Source organism: Macaca mulatta, chromosome 1, assembly GCF_049350105.2.
Source record: "Macaca mulatta isolate MMU2019108-1 chromosome 1, T2T-MMU8v2.0, whole genome shotgun sequence".
Lineage (NCBI taxonomy): Eukaryota > Metazoa > Chordata > Mammalia > Primates > Cercopithecidae > Macaca > Macaca mulatta.
The window spans coordinates 186,342,016-186,366,723 of NC_133406.1; the positions used below are offsets into that span (position 1 = coordinate 186,342,016).

The 24,708-nt window shown below is 53.1% G+C and overlaps 1 protein-coding gene and 1 long non-coding RNA gene across 33 annotated transcripts in view; one reads left to right on the forward strand and one right to left on the reverse strand.

The window, feature by feature from the left end:
• SSBP3 (single stranded DNA binding protein 3) overlaps nt 1-24,708 on the forward strand; it is a 182,121-nt gene that overhangs the window by 141,151 nt on the left and 16,262 nt on the right. For 20 of the 32 annotated variants that reach the window (XM_077994215.1, XM_077994214.1, XM_077994227.1 and 17 more), the window contains 3 exons: nt 11,404-11,463; nt 16,642-16,708; nt 16,810-16,886. In XM_077994215.1, coding sequence (XP_077850341.1) covers nt 11,404-11,463; nt 16,642-16,708; nt 16,810-16,886 — 204 coding nt within the window. 32 annotated transcript variants of the gene reach the window in all.
• On the reverse strand, nt 765-24,537 carry LOC144333260 (uncharacterized). The gene is made up of 2 exons (XR_013401819.1): nt 24,319-24,537; nt 765-1,813 (listed from the first exon to the last, which is right to left on the reverse strand). It is a non-coding gene; the product is annotated as an uncharacterized LOC144333260 (long non-coding RNA).

The window sequence follows — 24,708 nt, forward strand, 5'->3', positions numbered from 1 at the left end:
TCAGTTTGGCAAGGTCACATTCACCCCATGTTCCAGAGGACTGGAGTGGGTCTGGATTCCGGGCCCATCTCTTCCTCCCCAGGTTTGTCTTTCCTGTACCAGTAGAGGTCCGGGAGAGAGAGGGGTGCTGTCTGGACTCTCCCCTGGTGCACAGGATTCCCAGCTTCTGTGCCAGCATTAAAGAAGGCTGAGAGATGGGCATGGTGGCCCATGCCTGTAGTCCCACCCACTTGGGAGGCTGAGGTGGGAGGACTGCGTGAGCTCAGGAGTTAGAGGCCAGCCTGGACAACATAGCAAGACCCTGTCTCTATTTTTTTTTTTTTAAATAGAGCTGGTTGTGCAGGACTGGGATGTGACTTAGGGCAGCAGGTAGGATGGAAGGAATCACTCACAGATGGGGATCTAATAGGTTTCCAACTTGAGAGAGGGCATAGAAACATCTTTGGAAAGGAACAGAATAGATATGTGATTCCCAAGATACAGATCGCATTGCCATTTCCTTGATCAAGCCCCCAGATGTTAGTATCCTTCCCCTTGGCCTGATGGTCCCATCCCCACCATCTGGTGCATAAAGTCCTCTAGAACCACACCCAAGCCTGTCTTTGGGCTGCATAAATGCCATCCTCGCGGTCCAGAATCCCCTTCCTTTTCTCTGCCAGGAGACACCTGTTCATTCTGCAAGTCCTGCCTAAATGTGACTGTTCTGTGGTCACTGCTTCCTCCTCCGCAGTGCACTGGTACCTCTGCCTCTGTTAAAGTGTTGCACCCTGGTCTCCCTGGCCAGCCTGGAGCTCTTTAGGGAAGGGCAGAATACTGCTTGTTCACGTGTCTCCAGCATTTAGCTCAGGGTAGTGGGACCTAGTGCCCGGTTAGAGTGAGTGCTAGGTAGAGGTGGGCTCTGCCCATGTGTTCTGGATATTGAGCTGTGTTCTTGAAAAGAGTGCCCCGTTGTATGGATACACGTGGACATACACGGAGAATCTCCTGCAGGAAAGCCCTCCTTAAGCATTTAGTGGCTGGAGGCAAAGTTGTGTCTCTCATACCTATCTGCCCCTTTCCAACCACAGCCATTCGAGGTGGAGCCTTTTCCTGCCTCAGATGGCCCCAGAGAATCCAGTTCTTTGTGAATTCACACCACAGGAAGGGTCCAAACAGTTTGAACCTGCCAAAAGAACTCAAGGCTGGGATTCAAGCTCCCAGAATATTTGTGCTGGCAAACAAGGGAAGGGCTTCTTCCCCAGCATTGTGGCAAGAATGAAATTGGGGAGACCATCAGCAAGGAGGGTTGTGACCAGCTAGCTGGGCGTGAGCACTGGGTTTTGTGTTCTGATGACGCACTGTCACTGTGTTCAGGAGCAGTGGCCAAGAGACCCAGGGCTCATTGATTGGTGAGCATGGAAGGTGTTGGTGTGGCAGCCGAATTCATGTGTGCCGATGCCTGGCCAGTGCTCATTCTGTTTGTCCTAAGTGACATACATCTTGGCTCTGATGATTAATGCCTTAATGTCACTATAGTTCAGTTTTCCCCCTTTGTAAAATGGGGTTAACTTTTGTTTCATTTGCCTTACAAGAGAAATGTGAGGTTAAAATAAAAGTGCAGCACTGTTTTGTTTTTCCTTGAGAATTAAAGAAGACTCCAGTTTATTCCCTCTTCAGTCTTGAGGACCATCATCCAAATCAGGGGTCTGCAGACTTTTTCTGTGAAGGGACAGCTAGGAAATATTTTAGACTTTGTGGGCCATCAGGTCTTTGTAAGCAGCCATGGACAGAACACGAGTGAGGGTGGCTGTGTTCCAACAAAACTATATTTGCACTGTGTTCCAATAAAACCTTATTTACATTGTATTCTAATTGAACTTAATTTCTAAGAACAGGTAGCAGGCTAGTTTGGCTCTTGAGCTGACTGTGTAGCTCAGCCTGGTGGCTGTGCTCTTGGGGTCTTTGTGCTGCAGCCAAGACCAGCCTTCGCCCTGGGGTATGCAGCTTGGGGTGAGGGACCCAGCCTAGACTTTGGAAGCAGGTTGGACCTGGAACCAGTCCAGTGAGCTCACATCTCTGAGGCTCAGTCTTCCTATCTGTATCATGGCAGTCGCAGTCCAGGCGCTGGAGAAAGGCGCTGGCGAGCAGTGTGTGGAGGAGCTACGCATTAGGTTTTGGACACTGCCTATACTTTCTTTTTTTTTTTTTTTTTTTTTTTGAGACGGAGTCTGGCTCTGTCGCCCAGGCTGGAGTGCAGTGGCCGGATCTCAGCTCACTGCAAGCTCCGCCTCCCGGGTTTACGCCATTCTCCTGCCTCAGCCTCCCGAGTAGCTGGGACTACAGGCGCCCGCCACCTCGCCCGGCTAGTTTTTTGTATTTTTTAATAGAGACAGGGTTTCACCGTGTTAGCCAGGATGGTCTCGATCTCCTGACCTCATGATCCGCCCGTCTCGGCCTCCCAAAGTGCTGGGATTACAGGCTTGAGCCACCGCACCCAGCCAAGACACTGCCTATACTTTTCATTTGCCATGTTTCCTCCCTTTGTTTGGGAAACCATCACTTGCTGATTCTTTTCCTCCAGGAGGCAAGTGAGCTTCATGCCTGGTGAGCAGAGCCTTCACTGAGCAGCCCCTGTTCATGCCTCAGCAGGGCTGTCCAGGGAAGCCAGATTCCTAATGGTGCAAACCCTGCACCCTCGCTGTCTGCCCATTGCTGCCCTGGCTCCTTGGAGAGACTGCTGGGAGGAAGGGAGGTCAGCTGGGGCCCTTACTCACATGGAAATCGATGAACCATTTGCTCACCTTTGCAAGGAATGGAACCTTGGTGGCTGTAAGGATCCCTGGTATTTATGCAGAAGTGACTATAAAGGGGAGATGCAGTACATTCCTGCTTTCTCTAATTAGTAACTTCCCCACTGTCCCAGGAAGATGGTCCACACCATTGCCAGACCTCTAAACCCAGCCCCCTCCTTGTCCTCTCCCCACAGAGGGCCATTGATTGTCATGGGCTCTTCTGCCGGCTAGCCAGGAGCCCCACCTGACTGTGAGCTCTCGGAGACCATGCAGAAGCCCGGGCAGCTGTGTGGCCCAGCTCAGCCCCCTGAGGACCCACCTACTGTGCATGTGCCAGGCCCACACTGGGTGTGCAGGCGGGGAACTTAGTCGCCTTCTGCCCTCAAGTTGGTGTCTCAGCCCCAGCTCTGGCCTGTAAACACACACACTCATACACACCCTACACGCACACACACCCTTCACACACACACACCCTTCACACACACCCCTCTCCAAGCCATGCCAAGTTCATTCCCATGGGTTGAAACGAGGAAATAAGTTTTCCTCCAAAGAGCTGCATGTAAAATTGACTTGCTTTCCCTTCCTTCCCTTGTCTGGTGGTCAGCTTCCCTCTCCTCGGAGGCTGTGGGTGTGGCAGACCATGGGGACAGATTCCGGATGTCCGTGGCACCTGAGCACACCTTGGCTTTCTCCCCAGACTGAGCTTAACGGCATTTTCTGTAGTATTTGTGACCAAGGAGCAAATTGGATTGTCTGTCAAGTGCCTTTTGCTGTGTGTAATTATTGTAATTTTATATTCACTCAATTAAAGTGACACACCTAACAGGCAGATTACACAGGCCACCAGTACCGCAGGTCCTCTGTGTCCCGCTGCTGGTCGAGAAAACCCACTCCTTCAGCCTCTGCAGACCAGTGGCCAGTGTCCTAGGAGTCAGGAGGGACGAGGATGTGTGGAGTGTTTTATCTCTTAACAACCTAAAACCTCAAGTCCCCTTTCCCCAGCAGCCATCTGTGAAGACAAAAGGCAGATTTGGCCGGGTGGTAATGGCTTCTGTCTGGGTAGCTGTCAGCAGTTTACAGAGAACTCTCATAGCTTTCGTGACCCATGAGAGAATCATAGCCTGTGCTCCCCACCTCGCTTTAGGGATGTGCTGCCCAAGACCCAGGGCGACAAGGCTAGGACTCCAGCCCCAGTGCTTTTTGGGTTTTTGGGACCAGTGCCCTCGGTACAGGTCACAGCCTGTCCTCACATATGCCCCTCCCAGGCAGGCTCTGAACCCAGAGAGCCAGGACTTTAGTCTCAGCTTTGTTTCTCTGCAAGCTCATGATTTCTAGACAGGTGTAGGCAGATTTGAGGAATATGGATGGCATTTGAGGAAGAAGCAGTGAGTTTGGGGAATATTTAACTTAACACATAGCTTATTTTCTCCTTTAAAAAATTGGTATAGGTTTATTTTGTTCTTGTTGTTGTGTTTTGTTTTGTGGGGTTTTTTTTGGGTTTGTGTGTTTTTTTATTTTTTATTTTTTGAGACAGGCCTCACTGTCACCCAGGCTAGAGTGCAGTGGCATGATCACAGCTCGCTGCAGCCTCCACCTCCCTGGCTCAAGGGATCCTCCTGCCTCTGTCTCCTGAGTAACTGGGACCACAGGCACACAACACCACACCTAGCTAGCTTTTGTATTTCTTTTATAGAGGCGGAGTTTTGCCGTACTGTCCAGGCTGGTCTCGAACTCCTGGGCTCAAGCAATCCTCCTGCCTCGGCCTCCCAAAATGCTGGATTACAGGTGTAAGCCACTGTGCCCAGCCTGTTTTGTTTTGTTTTTGGTTTTTGGTTTTATTTTTAAGGAGCTATCCTCCATCCAGCTCCAAGAATCTAGCTCAGAAGACCAACTTCATCACCCTTTTGGTAGTAACTTTTCTTCCTGGTTCGTATGAGCCCCAGAGTGTTAGCTGTGCCTGCCCGGGGGCTTGTTGGGTCTTGCCCCTTGCCCATGGCAGTGTGGCCCTTGCTGCCTCAGCCCTGCTGCTCTGCTTGGGCCCTGCCCCGAGGTACCTGTGGGGTGAGCGGCCCAGCCTGGAGGGGTCCACATGGCACCCCCAGATATGGAGTGAGGAAAGGCTCCGTGTTTAGAGAGCACTTGAAGGGCTGGAGCAGGAAAGGCTTCATGAAAAAAGATACGTGGTCTTCAGCAGACCTGGCGAGGTGAGGCCAGACGTCAAGCTCTTGCTTTCCTTGTAAAGGGCAAGTGAGTCGCCACAGGAGCAGGAGGATGGGGACCAGGACTGGGGACCCTGTGTGCCTCGCACTGCCAGCTGTGCCACAGCCCTGCAGCGTTTGTGGAGTAGTCCTTGTTTCCTTTATGAGGGCAGTGAGGCTCAGAGCCGTTGGGAAACTAGACTCTCGGAATGAACCAGAGGAGCTGGGATTGGACCCCAGGCCTGCATAATGGTGGGCGCTTCCTGTCACACCACAACTCGCCTCTCCAGGACAGCTTCAGATGAAGTGCAGGGACTTAGCTGGAGCGTGCGGGAGGGCTGGGGGTCCTGCTGATGGTTCTGAAATGTTTTTCCGCGGAGTCCTTGAATCCGTTTTGCAGTGGGAGTGCTCTGCTCCCCACGGTGTCAGTGTGGGTAAAGGCTTTTTCACTAACCATCAGTGTCCACACTTCAGAGTTTTTGTGAAATGGCCCAGTGTTTGCCTCGATCACACCCATAACAGAGCCTCCTGGGCCCTGCCTAAGTGGCTCTCAGGAGCTGCTGGATGGAACACCACCCAGTGCTGAAATTACAGGAGAAAGAATAACAAAGCACTGCGGGAGTTAGTTGTCTCCACTCAGAGATCTTGGGACTGGCTGAGATGGAATAGCGAGTCCATTAACAGGGTCCAGGGCAGCTGGAAGGCTGGACAGGAAGTGGACGTGTTTCCTGCCTCCTTTTCCTAGATTCAGGAGCGGGGATTTTCCCCCGTGTTGGGGTCTACCCCGGGGCCTGGTCCTGCTGCCATCACCCTGCAGAGGCAGTGCAGTGCAGTGGAAAGAGCTCTGACCCATCAGTGGACCCCAGTTCTCATCCCAGTTCTGGTTGGCTCATGGGGGTACCAGGCCTACATGCTGTGGCCACTCTGGGCCTCAGTTTACCAGTCTGGGAGTGACAGGGAGGTAGGCATCGCCTTCTCTTATAGCCCCTGGCAGGTTAAGCCAACACTTAAGCTTATTTCTCTCTGTGTCCTCATTTTTCTCCTTAGCCTGGCAGCTCCTCAGGGCCAGGATGAGCCTGATGTGCGTCTAGACCCCAGCATGGGGCTGGCTGGGCACATAGGAGGTCAGCACCCGGCATCTCGGTGCTCTCCCAAGTCCTTCAGCCTTGAGTTCATTCCAGTTTGCCCTTTGCTCTCTGCCCTGACAGATGACATGGAGGTGCTGCTCTCAGTCTTGTAGAATGGTGGGCTACCCAGGACCCCCTTAGACTCTAGAATCAGACATCAAGGCCTGGCTCTACCATGTAATAGCTATGCAATCCTGGAGTGCCTTTATCTTTCCAAGCCTCGGTTCCTTGGCAATAAAATGGGGCGATTGATCCCTTACTGCAAGGAGTCCAGGATTAGATGAGCTTATGTAGGTAGAAGCCACACTCCCTGTTATTGTTACTCTCATGGCCCCGTTCCACTGATGAGAAAATGGAAATGCAGTCGGGGCAGAGCCAGGATTCGAACCCAGTTCCTTCCAAACCTTATTTCTTCATCTAAAAGAGATACGAATGGGAATGTGATGTTGTGAGGAGAGCCCTGGGCTACAGTTAGCAGATGTGGCTCAGATGCCAGCTAGTTTTCTGTGGTCTTGGAGAGGTCACACCTCTGTTGTGGGCCTCTCTTTTCTCCTCCCCTGCAAATGTTGGAGGAAAGGATGATAGAATCTGTCAAAGCCACTTAACAGGTGGCCCCTGAACAGGTGCCTTTCTCCCTAAGCATCTAGTAAGGAACCACAGCCACCCTAGTCTAGCCTCCCGGGTGCCATCTGCCCTGATCCACCGCATCCCTGGAAGGTTAATTAGGCAGCATCTGCAACCGAAGGCATCCAGCGCCATAGGGGGAGATGGTCTAAATGGAGCTGGGCCTGCTGGCCAAGCAGCCTTCCAGATGCACCCTTTTTGGGTTCCTCAAAAGCTTCCAGCGAGTGGAAGCCTCACCAGAGAGTTGTCCTGCATGGAAGAGCACATCAGTATCATCAACTTTGAGACTCCCTCTTCTCTCACCTTCCACCACAGTCCACTCTGCCTGCCTGCTGGGTCTGTTCAGAGTTTGGGGAAGAGAGCAGCCCCTGTCCCATCAAAGGTCAGAGCCCTCAACCTAGATCCTTTTTCATTGTTGTCTTCCTCATGTGTAGCCTTTTGCCCGAGTGGGTAACAAATCCAAAAGAGCACAAAGTCTGTCTTCTCCAGACCTACTTGTGGATCTCTTGTTGAGAATGCAGGCTGGGAAGGAAGATGAGACCACTTTTTGTGGCCTAATAAAACACAGGGCAGCAGAGCCCCTGACTCCTCATAGAGATGGGCAGTTCATCTGTCATGTTCTTTGCAGAAGCAAATGCTTCCACAAACAGGGTTCTCCACCCATGAGACTGCTAGGCTATGTGGGGTTCTTCCTGTGATGCCACAGGGTCTTAGGGACACAGCCTAGACACAGGGAACGTAGTGACGGAGCTCTGGGCTGAGTGGAAATAGCGGAGACGCAGAGGAACTCTCCGTGGATGTGGACATGGGTGGCCTGTTGGGAAATGGCAGGCGTTTGGCTCTGTGCTGAGAGGTGGGCAGGCAGAGTCTGTCATTGCCTCACTGCGGGTGGGAGAGGAGCTCTGTGCCCTGGGGAGGTGGGCACTGAGCTTTAGCTTGGCTTCTGTCAAGAATGTGGTATCATTTTTCTCCCTAAGTGACTGGCTGGCCTGGGCCAAGATTCCTGGTCCTCATCATTCCAACCCCCTAGCTCCAAGTCGGAGGGAAGACTTCTAGCTGCTGTTCCTGCCCCAGATTTAACAGCTCGCTCCACACCATTCCCCATGAGCCAGAGAGGTTGTGGATCTGGGCTGGGGCCTCCCTGACCAGCCTGGCTTCATCCTTACTGCTTGTCAGCTTTTTTCTTGAGGCAGCTGCGCCAAGAGCAAGCTTGTGCCCCCTCAGCTTATCCAGGGGCTGGTCACCAGAGTCCCCCAGGGGCGCTTCTGAGGGAGGCGCAGGGGAGGCACACACGCCAGCCTTGCTCTCTGGGTCTCAGCAGACCCAGGTTGGAGCACTGGTCCTTTGTAAAGGCTGCCGTAGATTGAGGCCCCACCGTGTGTGCCACATGCTCTTAGGTGTTTCACATCTGTTTTCTCTAATAGGTCAGTGAGTCAGCCACCTGCCCTCCCTGACCACTGGGCACACAGGTGTGAGGGGCTTGCCCAGAGCCCTGCTGCTCGCCCTGAGGAAGCACTCAGTTACCAGGAAGGGAAGGACGCGAGGGAGGAGGCACTCCCTTCTTGCCAAGAGCCGAGGAACTGACAGGAGGCCTTTCACCCCCTCTTGGCAACTGGACCTCACCCTTGAACCTTCCTGCTCTGTTCTTTTCATATTTCTTTTTTTTGGGGTTGGCTTCAAATTATCTTGTTTTGTTTACATTACACCCAAGTTTTATGGTACAAAAGACTTGCAGGTGCAAATATGTCCCGCCTTCATTAACTCCCCTCCCTTTTTAATTTATGTGATTTCAATTTTCCTTCCCTGTACTGTTAATTAGGGGACCCTCTAATCAGTGCCATTATCACAGTGGTATTCATGTTTAGGAAAGCCGCTAAACAAATGCTTGCAAAATTGCTAAATGGCTAATTAATGTCTGTTAATTAAGAAAATTGCTCATGGTAACAAACCATGCCGTTGCTGGCAGCCGCTAGAAAGACACACACTTGTTGAAATTAGTAGCGTGGCAGGTAGGGGAACATCTGCTCCTCGGAGCTTTCCGGAAGTGAGCAGCTCTTCGCTTGGCCAAGAAACTCCCAGGCCTGTCACTGGCGGCGCCCTCGGGTTCCTGTACAGCCCCCTGCGATGTTCTCTGCACACCTCTTCTCTGTGGGCCCACGCCCACCGGCTTGGGCCCGCCCCTCCTCTCCAGTGGGCAGGCGGCTGGCAGCCTGGCTCTGCAGGAGAAGGCCGAGGGGGAAACCCTACCTAGGCAGCTCCTCTCTCTTTCTAATTTAGCCACACTCACCCCCTGTGCACATTTTGAGTTTTTCTAAAAACCAACTTCTAAAAAACAGCACAGTCATGGGTGGGGAAGAGTGAATGGAGGCCTGTCTCCTCATCCCTGGCATCAGCGTCCCGTGCTGGGTGGGCTGGAACGTGCTTCTGAGGCAGCCCTCTATGCTTACGGACCCATGGTAGGAAAGTCCTTTGGTGTAACCCAGTCTACACACACATGAATATCTACACACAAAACCAGGGTTCGTGAAAGACACTTGCCTTAAAGTACACAAAGCTCTCTGATTTTTTTTTTTTTACCTCGGATTTTTAAGAAATAATTGTTGCAGCTTGCTAAATTGCTGAGTGAGTTTCTACCCATAGTTTGTAATCCCAAGGTTGAAGTGAATTCATCTGCCCATGTCTTCTGGGGTGAGGGGGTGGAGGGTCGAGGTCAGCATAGCCCAGGGTTCAGGCGGTGGGGGTGGGGATCAGCTTGGAACTGAGGTGTGGAAAGGACAACCCACCCACTCGCCCAGCAGGCAGGGGTCCCCCCCCTTCATGCACTTCCCCGTCTCCCCACCTCTGCACTGGAACTCTTGGGTTTCAGGGCTGGAGATGGGCATCGGACCCATGGGGTTTCTCATCCCGGCTCTGCCACTGACCAGTTTTGTGGCCATGGTCAAGTTCCTTCATCCCTTGAGACTCAAATTCCTCATCAGTAAAAATTGGAGTGAGAAACCCCACCTCCCAGAGCTGCTTTGAAGTGCAGGTGAATTTACGGTTTGCGAGTGTGCACTGCCCACACCATGTGGCCCTCACTCACTGTCCCCCCACTCCCTGTGTGTGACATCTGTGGTGCCCTTTGCCCCTCCTATCTCTGTTATTTATCCATCGGTGCCCCTGGCCCTCCTGACCCCAGGAAACCTGTCACCTGGGCATCTCCCTGACACTCGATCAGTCCTGCCTCGAGTCACCTATAGCCGTGTCACTGTCCCCCAGACTGTGAGCTCCTTGAGGGCAAGGCCTTTCCCGATCCTTCCCCACCTCCCACGCAAGTGGCACCTATGTGCTTTGCACCTGGGTCCCCTGTTTCTGTGCGTCACTGTACTCCCTCTGAGCCTGTCTCAACCAACGTATTTAACATGGCAAACTCTGCTCCAAGGGTAGGCTGTGTCCAGGACTGTACTCCCGTGTGCTTTGACAGAGGTGCTTCATTTTTTGTTCTTTCAACCCTCTGTGAATGTATTTATCAGCTTCTCTCGCTCCCGCTCACCGTTTTACACCGTTGAGCCGGTGACCAAAGCAGCAGCTCCACCACCTCCCACCAACCAGAGCCCGTCCCCCGCACGCCCGCCCGCCGCCCACCCTTCGTTTTGGTTTAATTTTTGTTCTTTTAAGCTTCTTCTGCGCTTCTCCATGTGCTGTGATCTATAACCTGCCTCTACTGTCTGGCCTCACAGGGTCCTCCGGGGTCACAGCCCTCGCCGCACGCACAGCCTCCACCTCACAATCCTAGCAGCATGATGGGACCCCACAGTCAGGTAAACGCACCGTGGCGCTCCCGCCCGCCGGGGACGCGGGGCGCGGAGGAAGCAGAGAGCCCGCAGAGGAAAAACAAAAATCAAAATGTGCTCTAGCCACTGCCTGCGAGTCTTTATTGACAAATTAAATTTTTTTAGAAATTTCTTTTTTTTCTAAAGATAGTCTTCAGTCCTCGGACCTCACACCCAGCTTGGATACAAAACCAAAAGGAAAATATATATATTTCTGTGACCTTGTCAGCGGCCTTTGCGTTTTTGTTTCTTCCTCTCTCACTTTTGGTTTGGTTTTGAGTTTGGTTCACCATTTGTTTGTAACCGAAGCTGCATCCCAAGCCTTTTCTTTGTGCACTCGCGCTGCTGAGAAAGCTTTCCTGCCATTCCCCTGCATTAAGTTAGGGAGCCCGCTGTCTCCTTCCCGTTTCCATGGCGTTTCCCCCCCAGTCCTGGCTCCCATCTCCATCCCTGCTGGTGGTTTCTGTGTGTGTGTGCCTGTGTGCGTGCTCGTGTGTCCAGCTTTGTCTGCAGACCCTTAAAATGTTACATATAAGTCCTTCTTAGCCTTTTATTTGCCCTTACGGAGAGCAGAGGTTTCCTCCTCTGCCTTGCATTGATTTAACTGTTTTTCCGTGTCTTATGCAAAGTCCCAGCCGCTGCCTGTCCACCCAGAGTAGATCTCCACAAACAAATGTGGAGTCAGGAGACGCATTTGTTGTGTGGATCTATCGTTCCCTCTGCCCAAAGGAAGTTTTGCTCAAAGGGAAGAGGCTACCAGGAGAAAGATCACTAGTTATAACAAAACTGGACTTTGTGGAGTGGAGAGCATTTGTGTTTGTCACTGTGCAGTAGGGCAGGCTGTCACTGAACTAATTCCCTATAATTGCAGCCTTTTATGTCACCGCGATACGCAGGCGGCCCCAGGCCCCCGATCAGAATGGGAAACCAGGTACTGTACCTTTTCATGTTCTCTCTCCCCTCGTTCAGCCATCCTTGGCCCTAGGTGGACTTTGACACAAAATGAAAGTTGAGGGAAAGGATTGAGGGGTGGAGGGACAGGTTTAACGTGGCTGGTAGCTTACTAGCTGTTCCCCAGAGAGGGCCCCACGTCCCCACTGTGCCCATGGTGCAGCAGTTCACCTGCCTCTCCAGATGGCCTTTGGACAGCCCATTCTGGAGTTCAGAAGGTGGCAGCAGATGGAGCCAAGGCGCATCTGGGATTGCAGGGTTTCGGCTATTCTAGAGAAGATGGTAATGCCCTGCCCCTCCCTTCCACCCCCTTCTTGGAAGAGGGTCTTCCTCCTTAATGAAGTTAATTGACAATGTGCATTTTTTCCTGGAAGCTTTTGAGAATTGCCAAGGCTGGTAAATATAATCCTGCTACTAGGGGGGGAAATGGCCCGTAGGAATGCTTAGATCAGGAGCCTGGATGCAGCGGAGCAGGAGATTTGTGAGTTTTTCAGCAATGTCTGCCTGCTTCCCAGACCCAACTCAAAACAAGAAAGGATTTGTTCATGTAATTAGAAAAGGAGTCTGATTATGGGGAGGGCCTTTTGCCTGGGGTCATATGCCTTTTGCTGGCCCATTAGGGTTGGCAGTTTTGGTGGTCTGGAGAAATCAGCCCCCATGCCACCCTCCCTGGTTCAGGGCAGGAGAGGAGTTGCAGAAGTAAATATGAATAGATGCCTCTTTTGAGGATAGACAGACTTAAACTTTCAAGAAACATCAGGGAAATTTTATGCCCCAGTTTTTTTAAACAGAATTATTTCGGTGACTTTGCAAAAGCCCTTCAAAAAAATCTGACGGCAGTGCCAGCGCATCCAGCCCCTGTTGCCTTTGGAACTGGGAGTTTAGTCACCAGCTAAATTGGCATTGTCGGAGTGTGATGCTTTTCATTCTCAGGGCTCTACAAGAAGGCTCCTGAGTGAGGTAATGCAGGCACCATGTAGAGATGATCATAACCAGGGGTCTCCAATTGTCTTTTTTTTTTTTTTAAACCGGAGTCTCGCTGTCTTCCAGGCTGGAGTGCAGTGGTGCAATCTCTATTCACTGCAACCTCTGCCTCCTGGGTTCAAGCAGTTCTCCTGCCTCAGCCACCCAAGTAACTGGGATTACAGGTGTGCACCACCACACCCGGCTAATTTTTGTATTTATAATAGAGACAGGGTTTCACCATGTTGGCCAGGCTGGTCTCAAACTCCTGACTTCATCCTGCCTTGCCCTCCCACAGTGCTGGGATTACTGGCATGAGCCACCGTGCCTGGCCAGCTCTCCAATTTTAATGTTAAATTGCCTATTGGGTTCCCATCTTTTTTTTTCTTTTCTTTTTTTTTCTCCAAAAGTCCTTCATTTTCTATTTTCTCTGACATGAAGGGGACAAATTTGGACAAGAGGAATTAGAGACGCAGCTTTTTGAGCAAAAGAAGGGGTCCCTGGATACATCACAGATGAGGAAACAAAAGGTCAGAGTGGAGGAGTGACTTCCCAAAGTGAGCTGGGCTGGAGTTGATCTTGGTTCCAGCCCAGTGCTGATTGTACTCCACCCCACCCCATTCATCAGCTTTCACAGATGTGAGATTGCGGCCCCCATCTGTGTTTTTAACCCGTCACCACTGGGCCTGCTTTGCCGTGGCACATAGGGGCCCCAGCAGCAGCCTTCCCACCAGCCCACCCAGGAGCTCTTCTTGGTCCAAACTGGCCTCTGCCAGGGAGAGAGGAGCTACTTCCTTATCATAATTGTGGCCCTTCTTCCGGCAATTAAAGGATATGGAGAGGGGGTGTGTATGTTTCTGCTCAGCAACTAATCATGAGCAACCACTCGAGAGCAAACTGGGGATAAATCCATCATCTGTACTTTGCATTACACACCAGTTTTCCCAACCTCCCTGCCACCCCCCAGTAGAAATCTACACTGGGGCTGGGTGTGGTGGCTCATGCCTATAATCCTAGCACTTTGGGAGGCTCAGGCAGGTGGATCACTTGAGATCAGGAGTTCAAGATCGGCCTGGCCAACATGGTGAAACCCTGTCTCTACTAAAAATCCAAAAATTAGCCAGGCATGATGGCGTGTGCCTGTAATCCCAGCTCTCTGGGAGACTGAGGCAGGAGAATCACTGGGACCTAGGAGACGGAGGCTGCGGTGAGCCAAATTTGCGCCATTGCACTGCAGCTTGGGTGACAGAGCGAGACTCCGTCTCCAAAAAAAAAAAAAAAAATCTACTCTGGTTTTCCAGTTCCCTTTGACCTCAAGAAATTTTTATCCTCCAAAGAGGCATGTGCCCCTTCCACAGGTATTGTCCCTGGGGGTTTCTTGAAGAGTGCCCTCGTCGGGGCTGCCAGTTAACAGAAGTCCTGTGCCACCCGAGTTAGCTCAGTTCTCTCCTGTGATGAGTGGAGGGAGCAGAGACTAGAGGACTTGCTGGGGCTCACAGGCCATTATGAATGTGCCTTCTGGGTGAGGGGAGTGAGAAGGGCCCTTAGGGGAACAAGAAGCAAAGGGTCAGTGACGTGGCCTCAGGGTCCTTGGTGATTCAGCCTGCCTCCCATCTGCCTCCCTGGCTAGAGGCTGTGCATGGAGAGTTGCTGTTTTCTCAAGTGCGGGTGGTTGGATGGGTGGTGACAGTGGAGTTCAGCTGGGTTTAGGAGGGAGTGGCTGGAATCCAGGGTTGTCAGAGAGCCCTCCCACACGCATCTCGGCGGAGCTCCCACCTGGCAGGCTGGCTGTGCTGGCGGGGCAGGTGAGACAGCACGCGGATGCAGCAGGGATTTGTCCGTTTCCTGGGCAGATGCTTCCTGTGCCTTGCCCCACACGCAGTGTTGTAGGAGAAGAGATGGCCTCTGTCCAGGAGCCCCAGAGCAACTCGCTCCCCTGTAGGCGCCAAGGGTGTGTGCACAGCTTGTAATTATGGCCCCATATACAAGCCGTTGTTTTTCCTCCTTAAGTTTGAGGGCTTCAGCCCTCTCAGGGTGAGACCCCTTCCCTTGGTGATTGCACAGCTTCTTTCCCTGATAGAAGAGGCCCAGACTGTCTGTCCCTGTCTCAGGGTCACCTCAGTGAGGGACGCGACCTCCAGGCCTCCTCTGAGCCTCTGGACGGCCAAGCTGTGCCCCTGGAGTTCCGATACATAGGAGGGTTAGAGGAACCCATGGAGGAACTTTCTCCAAGAATTGGTGGTCAGCACTGGGCTACCTGGAGAGAGTGACTGCCAAGCCCCACGGCTGCACTGTCAGGGTTGGATGAGGTGGTCCTGCACTGGGTAACTCATGACCCTGACGGTCCCCCATCTACCTCCGTGTCCTGGGATCCTGCACTCCAGACAGCCTTAGAGGCGGGCCTTCCTGAGTCACCAGGACTCTATAAAAACCACAAACCCCCAGTGGGCAGACACAAACCAGCCAAGTGATTCAGAGCTGGGGAACCTGGGGCCAGGAAGCAGGGCTGGGAGACAGTGAGAGGCCGGAAAACTAAAATCCAGGGATTGGAAAGATACTGAGCCCCCACAGGCAGACGGAAACAGCAGGTGCTAATTGCCACTTTGTGGGCCAGGCGCAGAGGCTCACACCTGTAATCCCAGCATTTTGGGAGGCTGAGGCAGGAGGATTACTTGAGCCTAGAGTTTGATAGGAGTCTAGGCAACATAGTGAGACCCCATCAATACAAAACATTTAAAAATTAGCCAGGTGTGACAGCGCGTGCCTGTAGTCCCAGCTCTTGGGATGGCTGAGGCAGGAGGATTGCTTGAGCCTAGGAGTTCGAGGCTGCAGTGAGCTATGATCACACTACTGCACTCCAGCCTGGGCAGCAGAGCAAGAGACTCTGTCTTAAAAAACAAAACAAAACAAAACAAAAACCAATTCTACTTCGTGAACGTTAGACACTCCCTAGGCCCTCACATAATCCTCTTGCACCTTAACCACACCCACCTGCTCCCCTGTTCCATTCTGAAGCTGGAGAAATCAGTGACAGTCTGTCCCTTCGCTTTCCACCACCTCGTTTCAAAACCGGTTTGGAGTTCACCATTGAGCTCAAGGCAGAGGAGCTCCCCACTCAGCCTCCCCCACAGCAGCACAGCCTGGGCTGGGGGCCCTTGAGGACAGACCCCTGTCACAGATGCCCAGCCTTTGAGTAGCACTGGCACCTGCCAATAGGGAAAGATGACCAGCCATCACCAAAGGCTTTTCCTCTCAAAGGCAAAGGCTCGTATTTAGCCCTAAGGGATGGGGTCCTAGAAACAAAGTTCCCCCAGCAAATCCTACTCTCTTTTTCCAGTTGCAGCTGAAATAACTTCAGTCTCAAGTAAATCGCTTTTAATAGGTTTTCACAGCGGGTGGGCCAAGTGTTCACCCAGGAAACCCGTGGCCCCCACGTTTATCTTCTCATTAGCAACCACACCAGCACCGCCGATGGCCCCAGCTCCGGAGCCGGGTTCTCGTCCAGTACCCCTGCCCCTCTCCTAATGGCCACCTCTCCCACCCCAGGGCTGGGTGGCATTCCATATTGTAGAAGCTGATGGGATATAACCTGGGTGCTGCTTGGCTCTGCAACCTGTGACTGGGAGCCCTCAGGCCTGTGACCTCAGTTTCCCCATCTCAATCCTAAAATCCTCCTCATCCTCTGTTCCCGTTTAAACAGGGCTTCCCACAGTGATAGGATTTTAGGTAGTGGGTGTCTCAGTCCCCGTAATTTGGATAGAGCTAAAATGAGGTGTGTGTCTGTGAGACAAAGGCAAGATGGGATTTGGGCAGAAGGAGGGAGTGGGCACTGCTGCCTCTGAGAACAAGGTGGTCGGTGCTGCAGCCAGAGCAAGACCTAGAGAATTTGGTCTCCTGCCTCATTTCAGAGCTCTGATAGGTACCCAGACTCCCTACCCCAAGACAGCAGGATGAGGTGACAGTTTCCCTCCCACAGAGCCCCGCAAACAATGACACGGTTTTAGCTAACACCAGTTTGAGCTGACTGGTAGGCCTGGGGTGACCTTCTCCCGTTGGCAGGCAGCAGAAGTGGTCTCAGGGAGGCCATGAGTGGCCCCACGTGGTCAGGTGGGGAACTGGGTGGGACAGGTAGATGCCTCTCCCCATGTCCAGCAGCTCCGGAAACTGCTCAGCTTGTGTCTTGCATCTCTTTCAGCCTCCAGGAGGAGTTCCTGGGACACAGCCATTGCTGCCCAATTCCATGGATCCCACACGACAACAAGGTAGAGAGGGCGGGGTGGGCCTAGGGTGGCTGAGGATGCCAGGAGGGGCTCCTCCTCCCTCGACTCCTGCCACCCCATGGCGCGCCTCCTCTCTCACACAGGCCACCCCAACATGGGAGGATCAATGCAGAGAATGAACCCTCCCCGAGGCATGGGGCCCATGGGTCCTGGCCCACAGGTAACCACTGCCTGTCTGTCTGTCTGTCTCCCTGGCCATCTGTGTGCACCCGCCTTCTCTCCTCTTTCCACGCTGTCAGTCTCCCACATCTCTCAGTTCGCAGGGGTGAGAGGAAGGGCATGGCCACATCCCCTGCTCCTGTCCCCTTCTGTGGCAGACTGGCCTCGCGCTGCCCAGGGTAGCCCCTCGCGGATGACAGGCAGAGTTGAGGCCCCCCTCCTCCAGGGAGCTAGGAAAAAGGGGACAGCTGAGGCCTTCTAGTTGGCAGACCCTTTTGGGGTGCAGTATCCTATCATGGGATCTGAAGGGCAGGGAGCTCCTGAACCCCAGAGCTGCCTCCCCTGGGTGAGGTAGACTTGGGATGGCTTAGGGCCAGCATTGGTTGTGTCACAGAGGCGGGGCGGATGAGTGGCCTTCCTAGCTCTGCCTGCAGCTCAGCATGCGTCTGTCCTTGGATGAATGATTTTGACCTCTGTGGGCCCCAGCAGGCCTCAGTTTCCCTACCTGTTAAATGAGGACTGTGTCCATGATTCTCTCATGAGGGGGCCACACTGACAGGACCCCAGCACCCACTTCAGCCGGGATTCTTTCTGACCAGAGGGCTCCGCTGCCACAAAGGGCAGTTTAGAAGCCATTGGAAGAAAGCATTTCAGGTGCCCTCACATACCTCTTACGGTCACAACAAAGTCGTCGCCCCTTGTGGCCAGCTCCGCACCCCAGGTAGGGGTGTCCAAGAAAAGGTCTGACAGGTGTTCTGCTGTGGAACCATCTCACTGCTTACCCTGAGCCCTCTGGGTGTTTGCATGTGGCTCTGTTTCCTGTAGTAGCCGTGGCAGAGCGTTCGCGATGTTCCACTCGCCTTGGGAATTCTCTAGCCTCTGACTAAAGGAAGCTGGAAATCTGAACAAGGCAAGGGGCTTGTTCTCAGGTGTTCTTTCCCTTCTTTTCTGTTCTGCCTGGAGTCCGCTGCACTGGTCGCTCCCTCGGTTGCATGTGGGTGTTCAGGACTTTCTGGGCCCCCTGCACTGGTTTCTGGGTCCCCTGGGGGTGGAGTAGTGCACCCCCCATTCCCGCCCACATGTGCTCCCTTTTGTAGGGAGAGGCATCTGCCCCACAGAACCACAGCCCTCTGCTCCATCCCAGAATTGTATTTACAGCAAGCCCAAGCCACCGCTTTCTTCTCAGTGGTGGTTGGAACATCTGTGGTGGTGAAAGATTTTAGGGAGGTCCTTGTCTTCTGCCAGCCCCATAATCCTAAAAGGAAGCAAGCCCGCAGTAGTCGCAGCTCCAGTATTCTAGTTTTGTTCCTTCCTCAAATCCTCCAAAATTCGTGTTTCTGCTAGCTCCTTGTAAGCTGCCAGAGTGGCCCCTTCCTGCCTGGCAGACGCTTGGAGCTGACCTCTGCAGGGCTGCCTGCCTAGGGAAGGGGGTGGGGGGCAGAGTAGGAGCAGAGCTTCCCCTCTCCTGAGTCAGATGCAGCTCTCCCTCCCCACAGCCTGAGCCGCACAGCAGTCACATTTTATTGGTGTAGAAATCAGCAGTGGCCTTGGATTGTCAGATGTCACGAGGTCTGTGTGACTCAGGAGGATGGAATCTGAGGAGGGAAAATTGAATGCCACCGCCCAGCCTGTGGATTCTGACGCTCAGCAGCTGCATCTGTAAAATGGGAATAAGAATGGTGCCTGACCTGGAGGGCTGCTGGAAGGAGCAGGGTCCAGTGTCCAGTTCCTTTTTTTTTTCTTTTAGCAGGAATCAAATTCTTTTTTTAATTTTTATTTTTAAAAAATTAAAATATTTTTTATTTTAAAGAAAATGTTTTAATTTTTAAAAATTTTTTATTTTATTTTTTTGAGGCAGGGTTTACTCTGTCACCCAGGCCTGGAGTGCAGTGGCGCCATCTCTGCTCACCACATCCTCAGTCTCCCCAGTAGCTGGTACTACAGGCTCCCACCACCATGCCTGGCTAATTTTTGTATTTTTAGTAGAGACAAGGTCTTGGTAGAGACAAGGTCTTGCCATGTTGCCCAGACTGGTGTCGAACTCCTGGGCTCTAGCGATCCCCCCACCTTGGCCTCCCAAAGTGCTGGGATTATAGGCGTGAGCCACCGTGCCCGGCCAAGTCAAGTTCTCCATGTGATGCTGGCCACAGGGTGCTCCCCCTAAGGAAGATATTTGTGTTTTCCAACTTTAGGGACTTAAGACCAATGTTTAGGCCTCTAGTTGCTTGGGTTTGGTGATTGCTTTTAATTTATTCTTCTTTTTTTCCTGGCAAAGTCATTAACAGTTTGTTTGGACCATCGTAACACTGAGATTCTAAAGGCTGGGAATAGATGTCAGGCTGTTTAAGAGCAGCAGGGTGTGCTGGCAGTTCAGGACTTCCTCTGGGCATGGTGGATGTCTCATCATGTCTGCCCCTGACCCGTAGTCCAGCACACTGTGGCACACTTTAAAGAAGTAAGGGTCCCAGAGGCTGAGGCCGTGCACTGAGACTCTCCTGGCCTCACCCAAGCATTGTACAAGGGGTGGAGCTCCCCTTAGACTCCAGGAGTGTCTCCAGCAGGAGAGGGAGAGGCTCACCCATCTTTGTTTACATTACACACCCTTGCCAACCTCAGGAGCTCTGGAAGCATCTCTCCTGCTCTTTATTTTACTTTATCAATGTGGAGACCCTAAAGCGCTTCACCCATGTTTCCTGTACTCCTCTGGGTAGGGTAAGTATTAAATCCAGAGCCAAACGTCCCTTGAAGCAACCCAGGGTGTCTGCACTGGCCCATCACTGGGGTCAGGAAAGCTTGGCATTGATGAAGCACTGGGCCCGGACAAGGTTGATGGTGCAGGATGGATTACAGGGTCTGTGGTCAGCTAGGGCTCATCTTGGGCCCGGCAGAGCCTGGCGGTTTTGGACTCTGAGGTGGAGAGTAGGGAGAGGGCAGACTGTCCCTGTTCCCCAGGCCCTTTCTCTCTCTCCCCTGAGGGTGATGCCCTGTGGACAGGACAGAACTTAGTTCTGGAAAGCAGTCTTGACAGCAGCTCAGCCTGGCTGGGCCTCCAGTTCGTCATCTGCAAAATGGGCAGCAAGTGGTGGCCTCATGGGGCTACTGGAGGGCGGGCGAAATAGCAGCTGTGTCCCTACACGGTATCCTGTGGATCCCTTCCCCTTCCCGCAGGCCCTGAGCGTGGGGGAGGCAGCCTGCCACAGCCCGGGCTGTCAGGAAGGGCGGCCAGCCCCTTCAGCCTAGAGTAAGTGCCACTACGCACACAGTGCTGTGCTGAGACCAGGCACAAAGGTGGGAGACCATCGGCATGTCATTCATAGCCAGGAATTAGATTGCTTTTAGCCAGCGACCACTCCAGAACTTCCTGAACAAAGAATAGGTACAGTGTGGTCAAGGGCTACTTTATTTCAAAACCAAATGGAGTGACATTGCATTGTGTGAGTCTGTGTCACATGTCAGCCTAAATGTCTCAAAGGAACCAGCAGTGCAGGATCACCCCGTCCTTCATCCTCCGTGCTTCAGACGGATTTTACTCTGGTTTCGTAAAGTGCCAGTGCCAGAAAGGAGATAGTACTTCCACTTAGAACTCTCCTTTCCAGAAAGTTTTATGTATGTCAGTATCAGGTAGTAACCTGTCATCCTAGTGTTTCAAAAATGAATTCTAATAGGATGAAGCTAAAACTGAGGCGCCCCTGGTCGGACTTAGTAGAGAGAATGCCAGCCCCCGTCAGAAGAGCAGTGGCTCCCAGACTCCCGGGTGCCGATTCCCGGAGCCACCGACATGTTGGCGTTTCTGGTATTCAGGTTAGGGCTGAAGCCAGGACAGAGTAGAATCAGGTCACTATCCTGGTTTGTCTGCATTTGAGAGTTCAGATGAAGGAGAGAATCCACAGCCCCTGGGACGATCTTGTGCCGCCCCCATCTCCTGGGGCTGATCCAGGGCCAATGCAAGCTCAGTGACACTGAGCAGAGGCCCCCAAAAGAGAGGGGTAGGTCATTAATCCTGGTCCTGAGCACCCCGGGCTGGTGAGGAAGGAAAAGGGCCCCTTGAGGAACTTAACTCTGGTGGCCCCTGGGGGGTGTCCTGCATGAGATGGCCAGGCCCCCACTGCCCAGAAAATGGCCTGGACAGCCTCAAGTCCACTGTGGTAGGTGAGTCCTAAAGACTAGGAGAGCTATCCCCTAAGGTAATTACAGCATTGGGTGGTCCCCCTCTCTTATCTGCCTCCTACAAGATGCTTGGCTAAGAATGCAGACTCTGGGGGCTGGCAGATCCAGGTTTAAACATAGTGGGCACCTCAAAAGCCTTTCTGAGGATGTGGCAGGAGGGAGCAGCAGTCACCACCTCCAGGCTCCAGCCCCAGCCAGCTGCTTGGTCCTTTCTCCCTGTGGACCCGGCGGAGTACAGAGCTGAGACAGTGGTCGGGGCGCCTGCACTGTTGCTGAGTGTGGATTAGGCCCTCTGCCCAGGGTCTGGGGCACCCAAATGGGGACTAGGGTGAGGGGTTAGGGAAGACAGGCCCCTGTGAATGTGTCCAGCCCCACAGCTGCACTGGAGGCTCCTTTCCTCTGCCCAGCCGCCCCTGCCCCTGCAGAGTGGTGCCGATGGCAGAGGGATATCTGGTTGGTAACTGACCCTTGCACGGCTTCACCGTCATCACCTCCAGCCATGTGGTGCTGCAGGCAGGCAGGAGCTGGCCAAAGAGGGAGCCCATTTCTACTGAGTCTGAACTTCTAGGCGTTCCTGCCCTATGTGAGAAAACTTCACTGCAAACCAGATTTCAGCCTGCTACTTGCTCCTGACATCTCTGTGGCCTTGGACATGTCTCTGGCTTTCTGGGCCTCCAAGTTGTCATCTGTGAAATGATGAGGTGCAAGTGGCCCTTCAGGGTCTCTGCCTCTATAGGCGGCGGGACTGGTGGAGAAGCTCCCTCTAGGAAGCTGCCATGCCAACTCTTGGAGAGGCTGGGCGGGGCCAGGAGCGACAGGATAGTGCACTCGGAACCTCCCAGCTCAGAGCTGCGTTCTGCGTGTCAGGAGGGCTTTATGGAGTGAGCGCCTACCTGTCGTCTCCTCTCACCCCACTCCATGCTGAGACATCCCAGGCTTCTGCTCTTGCTGTGAGGTGCAGGCCTTTCTCCTGGAGGGAGAGGCGGCTGCAGTCCTGGAAAAGAACTCCATCTGGAAGACTTCTAGTCAGCTGGCCTGTACACAGAGTGGGGAGAAGGCCTGGGGAGGTGGCAAGCTGCTTGTCCTGGAGCAGCAGGTGGGGAGATGAGGCTGAGATTTGTAGAGGGGATTAGAAAAGGCCCTTTGAGACCCGAGCTTCTGCGATGCTGTGGTAGCATTAAGGGCTTTGGTGTTTGTTCTGCTGCTGACATCCCAAATCAGTGCACACCTCCTGGGGCTTACGGGGCACTTCAGAACCATTGTTTCATTTGATCCACTGGAGACCTGCAAGGTTGGAAACACATGGGGCTCTTTGTCCCCATTTTGTAGACAAGGCAGCAGAGCAGAGGGGATTGTGGCTCTAAAGCCAGAGCCATGCTGCAGGGCTTTGCCCCAGCTCAGCCACTCACAGCTGCACGGTGGGGTCATCATTCTTCCTCTCTACCTCAGTTTTCTGGTCTCTGAAGTGGGTGGAGGAAAGGGGTCATTGTGACAATTAATTGTAGGCAGTGCACACACAGTCTGTGGCACATCTGGGCATGGAGTCAGCACTGTTGTCATTTGGTAATCTGCCCATCGTCACCAGCAGGCAGCCAAACCAAGGCCAGCCTTCCTGTGTTCTGACCTCCGGTCTCGAGTTCTGCTCTTTACCCCGTGGTAGAGTGGGCTTGGCCCCAGCACATTCCCCCAAGGCTGCCACTGTTTGCTTGAAGCCGGTGCCCTGAGCAGCTGCAGGGTGAGGCAGGCCCTGCCCTCTCTGGCTCTGGGTCTGGCTCTTTGTCAGCCAGCCTAGTATTGCTCCTGTGATCCTCTGCATCTTGTCTAGACATTCTTCTAGACTCCAAGCCCCTCAGTGGCTGAGCAAGCGGAGCAGGTGGCCCCAGGATGGTGAGATTTGGGAGATGATCCCTGGATGCAGAACCCACCATCAGCCCGATATTGGCTTTGTGTGTGTCAGCTCCAGGTCTCCGTCTTCCCATTCTGTCCCCCTTCCCACCCGCCTCCCACCAGTTGCTTGGCTAAGCAGGCAGAATCTGGGGACCGGCAGATCTGGGTTTAAATCCTAGCTGTGCATTTGCTCACTGCAACTTGAGGCAAAACTTTCTCCCTCAGACCTTCAGTCTCCTCTTCTGTAAAGTGGGAACAATACCAGCCTCCTGGAGTTTTCATACAGATCAAACGAGAGACTACAGAAAGTATGTCATGCACTCCGTAAAGGGCAGTGAATGCTGGCTGTTCCTTTGCCATCAAAATTCCAGCAACCTACTTCAAGTTCTCCTACAAGGGCAGAGCTTAAGCTGCAGCCAGGCTCCCTTTGGTCTCCATGCATTCCCTTCTTCAGTCCTTCATTGATTGCTTCAGTGTCGGCGTAGTGAGCACCAGTCTGTGCCACTGGGTGCATGGGGCGGGGGGCTATGATCATCAAGGCACAGCCCCACCTTCAGAAGGCACTTGGAGTCCACTAGGAGAGATGGGAGATGGACAGACACGTGGCCATGATCAGAACCCAGTGTGGCATGGTGGCAGGGGAGGGAGGTTAGAAGGCATTGTGGGAGTAACGGATGGAGTAGTCAGCCCCAAGGGGTGGAGTGTCAGGAGGGCTTCCTAGAGGAGCTGCTGTTGGAGCAGAGTATTGGAGGACAAGTAGGAACCTGCCATGAGGGGAGCAGGGAAGCGAGGCATGTGTGACTGTAGGGAAAATGACACTTGGAGAGAGGGTCACAGGCAACACTGGCCTGGTTATATAGCAAGAGATGCACGCGGTAAGAGGCCTGGTGCCTGTGACCCACCCCGCTGTGCCTCAGTAGGCCATCCTGAGCTGAATCTGGACTGCTGGGACTTCGTGCGTTCTGTGTAGACTTCTCTCTCAAACATTGGCTGGGCACAGTGGCTCACACCTGTACTCCCAAAACTTTGTGGGGCTGAAGCGGGAGGATCACTTGAGCCCTGGAGTTCGAGACCAGCCTGGGCAATAAAGTGAGACCCCACCTCTACAAAAAAATTTAAAAATTAGCTGGGCAGGCCAGGCATGGTGGCTCACGCCTGTAATCCCAGCACTTTGGGAGACCGAGGTAGGTGGATCCTGAGGTAAGGAGTTCGAGACCAGCCTGGCCAACATGGTGAAACCCGTCTCTACTAAAAATACAAAAATTAACCTGGCAAGGTCGTGAGTGCCTGTAATCCCAGCTACTTGGGAGGCCAAGTAATGAGAATCGCTTGAACCTGGGAGGTGGAGGTTGCAGTGAGCTGAGATTGTGCCATTGCACTCCTGCCTGGGCAACGAGAGCGAGACTTCATCTCAAAAAAAAAAAAAATCAAAAATTAGCTGGGCATGGTGGTGCATGACTGTAGTCCCAACTACATGAGAGGCTCAGGTGGGAGGATTGCTTCAGCCCAGGAGGTCAAGGCTGCAGTGAGCTCTGATTGCACTGCTGCACTCCAGCCTAGGCAACAGAGCGAGATGCTATCTCAAAAAACAAAAAAACCACACACACGTAATGATGATCCGTCTGAGTGCAGAAATGGGGTTTTCTCCAGCTTCCCAGCATCATGTCTGTGGAGGGCCTCTGATGCTGACACATGGGTGGGGTAGGACTATGACCCAGACCTGGGGCAGGTTGGGGTGTCTGTATGTGCTGGGCCTGGGCCTGCACCAG